The 5,691-nt window shown below is 38.0% G+C and overlaps 2 protein-coding genes across 2 annotated transcripts; both read right to left on the reverse strand.

Moving 5' to 3' along the window:
- Positions 1-14: 14 nt before the first annotated feature.
- On the reverse strand, positions 15-999 carry LOC111376331 (auxin-responsive protein SAUR40-like). Its single transcript, XM_022999281.1, has one exon. The coding sequence runs from the start codon at positions 663-665 to the stop codon at positions 168-170; it is 498 nt and encodes a 165-aa protein (XP_022855049.1). The 5' UTR covers positions 666-999; the 3' UTR covers positions 15-167.
- Positions 1,000-3,770: 2,771 nt separating this feature from the next.
- Positions 3,771-4,709, reverse strand: LOC111376347. Its single transcript, XM_022999304.1, has 3 exons — positions 4,599-4,709; positions 4,350-4,544; positions 3,771-4,238 (listed from the first exon to the last, which is right to left on the reverse strand). The coding sequence occupies exons 1-3, from the start codon at positions 4,707-4,709 to the stop codon at positions 3,771-3,773; spliced, it is 774 nt and encodes a 257-aa protein (XP_022855072.1).
- Between the last annotated feature and the right edge of the window lie 982 nt (positions 4,710-5,691).

The raw sequence follows: 5,691 nt of genomic DNA on the forward strand, positions 1-5,691 counted from the left end.
CTGATATACAGCACAGCATGAAATTTTCCATCCATCTTCAATTTGACATAAACCAGATACTCAATTGCTCTAACATTATCTCTGGTTGGAAAACGCTTATAATACATCTAAAAAGAACACATGATTAAGATCTTACAAACGGCATTTACAACTTGCGCCAAAAAACATTAAAATTTATTCATCGCCACAATTCGCGGTGGCGTGAGGAGTTGGTAAGAGCTGTGACTCCGACCAAAGTTGCATCCCTGCAGACTGCTAATCTCGTCGGGATATTCCATCTCCACCAGCACTTTTACAAAAATATGAACATCACATGGCAGCATAAGAGGGCCATCAGTACTATATCCATATTCCGATTCAGCCTCTTCAAGTAAGGTTTTGAAGAGAGGATGATTAACACATTCAGTCTTGATTACAAACCTTTGTTTTTGAGGTCCCACATAGATTGAGAAACAACCTTCCGGCGCCACTTTACATTTTTTTCCTCGGTTTTCATCGGAGGTGGCAGCGCGGCCTATTAGGCCATGAGGCCATGATTTGCTCTTCATCTTAAGAGCATGCCCAATTCCAGAAGAGTTTTTTCTTCCAAGCCCACTGAAGGATTTGCACCTCTCCCATGTTTTGATCATCAATCCTTTCTTAACTTTTCCTTTACCCAAATCCATTTTTTTTTACGACAAGAAGAAAACAAGTCACAAAAAAGAGAAGAAATTGAAAAAACACAGACAAAAACGATGATTTTTCAACCTCTGTCATAAACTAAGTTGAACATGATCTTCATCCTCGGAGTCACCGTGTTATTCATTGACTTAAAAGTTTCTATCAGAACTATAACATTCATGCAAAAGAAGATGGCTCAAAATAATTACTTATGGCAAAAATAAGCTAAGTATGAGGAGTTTAAGTAGAAGACAAGAGAAGAAAAGGGAAGAGAACAGTAGAGAAAAGAACTTCACGGGATATGCTATGAGTTACGTCTATGAATGGTTAACTCGAGAGTCTTGATGCAGCAGTTATATAATATAAAGAGGACGAAAGGATAAAATTTTTAGCCAATTTGTCAACGCTTAAATGACGTCTGTTTAAACATAATCGTTTAAGTGACACGAAGAGGTTAGTTACTCTGAATTTGGAAACCATAGGAAGATGTCAAACAATCTTTAGTGGGATTAAAGAGTTAGATGGGTTGTAATTTCTAATAATATAATTAAATAAACTCAAATTAGGTGGTTACATAAATGAGTTAATGTGTTGTCAATGATTTAGTTGAAAATGATTATATAATATATAAAACCCGATTCAAACTGCGGTTTAGTGATACATTTGCCAAAAAAAAAAAAAAAAAGAGAGACTGTTATTGTATTCGCAAAGAATGGACAGTAAAATTCTATCTTATTGACATTTAATTTTGATTTTCTCTTTGTTTGATAAGGGAACCTCATATCAACAATTCCATTTGTACAGAAAAGTGTTTCACAGAAAATGCACTAGAAATCTCACATTGTGATAAAAAACGCCAAAATATCACCCACCCTTAGATCTGTGCCTCTTCACAGAAATTGTACACACAACACTGCTCACCTCACATGCATGAAGAAAGAGTAAAGCTTAGTCCCCTAGGGCATAGCCCAGTGGTGCAAAGGATAAAAGTGATGTTATCTCACGCCTTACTGGCAGTGGCAGTGTAGGAGTTCGATTCTTGAGACATGAAATTGGACTCTTTGTAGGCGCAGTGTACATGCAACTCTTGTTTTCTGATCTGTTGGGACATATCCCTCAATTTACCTCTTTTACAAAGCTCTAGGGACGGAGCGATAGGGGCCCTCAAAGTTCGGGTTCAACATTTTTTAGAAAGAGTATATCTTAGGCCTATTTAGGGATGTCAACGAGCTGAGTCAAGCCGGCTCGCGAGCTAAAATTTTTGGCTCGAGCTTTTTTAAGGCTGGCTTTTTTTGGCCCGAGCTGGGCTGAGCAAAAGCTCCGTCGGAAAATTAAGGTTCGACCCGAGCTTTCGGCTCGGGCTTTACCGAGCCAAGCCCGATTTCTGGATTTTTTTTTCTTACCTATACCTCTTGCTGCCTATCTTGCAAATTAAAATAAGCTGCCAAACAGGCAGCTAATCTACTGCCAACCGACAGTAGATTTGCTGCTAGTTGGCAGCTTCAGTTTAGCTGCCAAACAGGCAGCAGCTTTTTCATCTTTTTTTATTTTTTATTTTTAATACGGGTCAGCTCGGCTCGAGCCAACTCTCAAAAATGAGGCTCGACCCGAGCTTTGGCTCGGTGCCTCCCAGCCGAGCAGAGCTACGAGCGACCCAAGCTGACGAACCCGCTTGCCATCTCTAGGCCTATCACAGTTGTGAAGCACTTTACTTTAACTTTGTTACACTAGGGCAAGATCTTAGTGTTCTATATACCTTTTTGTTTCAATTGGCAACAGATTCATTAATATTATAATTTTTTCTATGTTTGCCAAACTCACTGGTAAAACCTACACCATCAAATACAATTAACATACATTGTGTGTAATTATATTATTGGAAAATTCAAATAAGAGTAAGTTCTTTTGAAAGAAAAAAAATTATTTAAAAAACGATGATAAAAATTTTTCCTTTTTATTAAGAACATTAGAGTAATGCTTATGAAGTCTCGATGATAATATAGATGTAATCTGTAATTAAAACATAATTAGGCCAATGAGAAGGAAAAACAAATCCTCTATTTTTAAAAATATGATCGAAGTGTTTGACATTAAATCAATGAAATTCAGACCCAATCCATTGTTGCTACAATCTATTTTTGTATTTGTGTGGGGACGGCGTTTGATTAGGTCACTCCGCCGCCCACCCGCACGTCCCAAGTTTAATTCATAAATATTTCTAATTAATTAGCATAATACTTTAATAAATAAACTTCAACAAGGAGCCCGGACCAAGTCTTGTGCGCGCGCATTTTCAACCGAGCATGGAGGATAAAGAAGTAAAATAAAATTTTAAAACTCAATACGCAGAACAAAGTTAACAAATAGTGTTTTGCATTAGGGTTTCAGTTAAATAGAATAGATTAAGCCCCGTTTGGTAGTAATTTTTTTCTCCAAAAAATTAAAATTTTGATCGTTATTTCATAATTTCAGCCGTCATTTTTGACTTCTTTATTCACATGTGAAATTTACTTTTCTTTCTAAATATCAAAAAATTAATTTTTATAATTACTACCGAATAGACCCTAAGTGGTTGTCTGTGAGCCATTTTGGATAAATTTAAATTCTTTTTTTTTTTACCGTTTGAGAAGGTAAGTGGGACCCCGACATGTAGTAATTATTGAACCATTACAGCGACCTTTAAAATTGTCAAATGTTGTGGGCATGCAAAATGACATGAGTGCCCTTCCAAGATTTTAAACTTGTCTAGCAATGAAGGGTAGGAATGACAAATAGCATAGTATGGTATGCGTTTGAATGATCAATTGTTTTGGGTATGTCAGTTTTCAGATATTGGCCCTATTCCAAAGGTCAAAAAATCTATATTGTTTGAAAAATAATTACTCCCAAATTACAAATTTTAAAATGGTGATTATCTTTATTCATCCAAAATGTAAAAATAAAGTACAAATCACAGGGGCATATCCCAAGAAACTAGGCTATGAATATATGTCTCCTAACGTCGATAATAGAAAACCTAGATTAGTGCTCATATCCTAACAACGACAATAAAAAATATCCGTAGAGGAGCCATCTATTCTCATTAGATGGGACCAAGCCCTAACATAAATTCACCGTGCACAAACAGAAAAAATAATATCTCGAATAACAGCAGGCTTGTGTTTAGGAGCCTCACCGTGGGTCCTGACATTGCGCTCACTCCTTATAGTATAAATCGAAGCCGCAAACATCAACCGAATGACGATGGATTGCATTGACCTCCCACGAAACTGCTCCATCCAAGAAAGAGTATCTGCCCAACTCCGTTGAACCCAGGGCAAGTTACATTTTACATGCAGAGCATGCCAAACATGCTCAAAAAATGGGCAAGCAAAAAACAGATGATCCAAATCCTCCAGTGAACAACCACACAGCACACAACACATAAATTTTACCAAACCAAAGCGAAGAAGCTTTGTCTGTGTGTAGATGCCACCTAGAATTGTTAGCCAAAGGATGAGTGCATGACGTGGAATACATTTAGGGAACCATACAATGTGATACCAAGTCACCTTAGGCCAGCAAAGTCGAAGAGACTCCTAAGCATTCCGAGCAGAGAAGACTCCATGCATATTTCACATCAAGTCAGACAAAGCTTCAGAATGAGCTGATGGCCACCTCTAAGTATTTCCCTCAACAATATCAGCCACCTTAGCTAGTCTGCTCAATCTGGATTCACGAATGATCCTCTCACCAAGAATCTTCTCTAAGGGGCCAAGAGGGTGCCAATTATCATACCAAAGCGAAACATGTCTACCATTACCAATACTGTATTTCATTTTGTCTCTCCCTATATCCCGGAGTCCAAGAATCTTCCCCCAACTCCAAGAGCAATCCCCAGAACACTTCAATTCCCAAATGCTTCATCCTCTAATTAGATAACATCGTGCCCATAAAACCCAAAGAGAGGAGGCAGAATCCGTGCAAAGGGACCAAAGGTGCTTTAACATGGCAGCTTTATTCCAAATCTCCAAACTCCGTAGACCCAAACCACCCTCCTCCTTAGGCATACAAATTTTAGCCTAAGCCACTTTAGCCTCACCGGTGCCAAGGTCACTAGCTTTCCACAAGAAGGCCTGTAGTGAATCTTCCATTTGCTTGATCATAGCATTAGGTAAAAGAAAAATAGAAGACCAATAGACCTAAATAGAAAATAATACCGACTTAATAAGTTGTAGCCTGCCTGCATAGGAGAGCGTTCGACAAGTCCAACTCTTAACCCTAGTTGTAATACGATCCACTAAGACCTTACAATCAAAAGCCCACAATTTGGTAGAGATAAGTGGAACACCAAGATAACGTATCGATAGCATGCCATCCTTATACCCCAAAATGTCAAGCAACAGATCCTTAAGACATGAGGAAACACCACTTCCAAATAGATTACTCTCATCTAGATTAGGAATAAGTCCAGAAAGCGCTTTGAATCGATTAAGACATTTCCCAATGAGAGATACGGAACCAACCTCAGCTCTACAAAAGACCGTAAGATCATCAACAAAACACAATTGGGTGATCTTCTCCTTCTCACACCTCTAGTGGTATTTAAAATTCTGTTAAGCAACCATCAACCCCATTAACCCTAAAAGACCTCCATTGCCAAGATAAATAAATAGGGTGACAAAGGATCTCATTGTCTCAGACCTCTCCCACCAGAAAAGAAACCATGCAACTTCCCATTAATGGAAATCGAAAACTGAGTGGTAGTGACACACTTAATAATCCATCTAATAACTTTCTCTAGAAAACCAAGCACCATCAAAATCGCAAAGAGAAAATCCCAATGAACAGAATCATATGCTTTCATGAAATCCACTTTAAGAGCACACCTACGCAAACATCCTCTGTGGTGATAATTCCTCAACAACTCTTAGGAAAGAAGGATATTATAACTAATATGTCTACCTTTAACAACAGCAGTTTGTTGAGGTCCAACAATGTCTGAGAGTACCATTTTAAATCTAATGGCAATAAGCTTAGCAATACATTTAT

This window comes from Olea europaea, unplaced genomic scaffold, assembly GCF_002742605.1.
Source record: "Olea europaea var. sylvestris unplaced genomic scaffold, O_europaea_v1 scaffold1492, whole genome shotgun sequence".
Taxonomy (NCBI): Eukaryota; Viridiplantae; Streptophyta; class Magnoliopsida; order Lamiales; family Oleaceae; genus Olea; species Olea europaea.

What these genes read in the sequence shown, in the direction of transcription:
- LOC111376331 (XM_022999281.1), bottom strand. Translation starts at nt 665, where the DNA reads ATGGATTTGGGTAAAGGAAAAGTTAAGAAAGGATTGATGATCAAAACA.
- LOC111376347 (XM_022999304.1), bottom strand. Translation starts at nt 4,709, where the DNA reads ATGCCTAAGGAGGAGGGTGGTTTGGGTCTACGGAGTTTGGAGATTTGG. An exon ending in ATTCTGCCTCCTCTCTTTGG is followed by an intron (nt 4,545 to 4,598) that starts GTTTTATGGGCA and finishes TGGGAATTGAAG; the next exon opens with TGTTCTGGGGATTGCTCTTG. An exon ending in GATTGAGCAGACTAGCTAAG is followed by an intron (nt 4,239 to 4,349) that starts GTGGCTGATATT and finishes CGGAATGCTTAG; the next exon opens with GAGTCTCTTCGACTTTGCTG.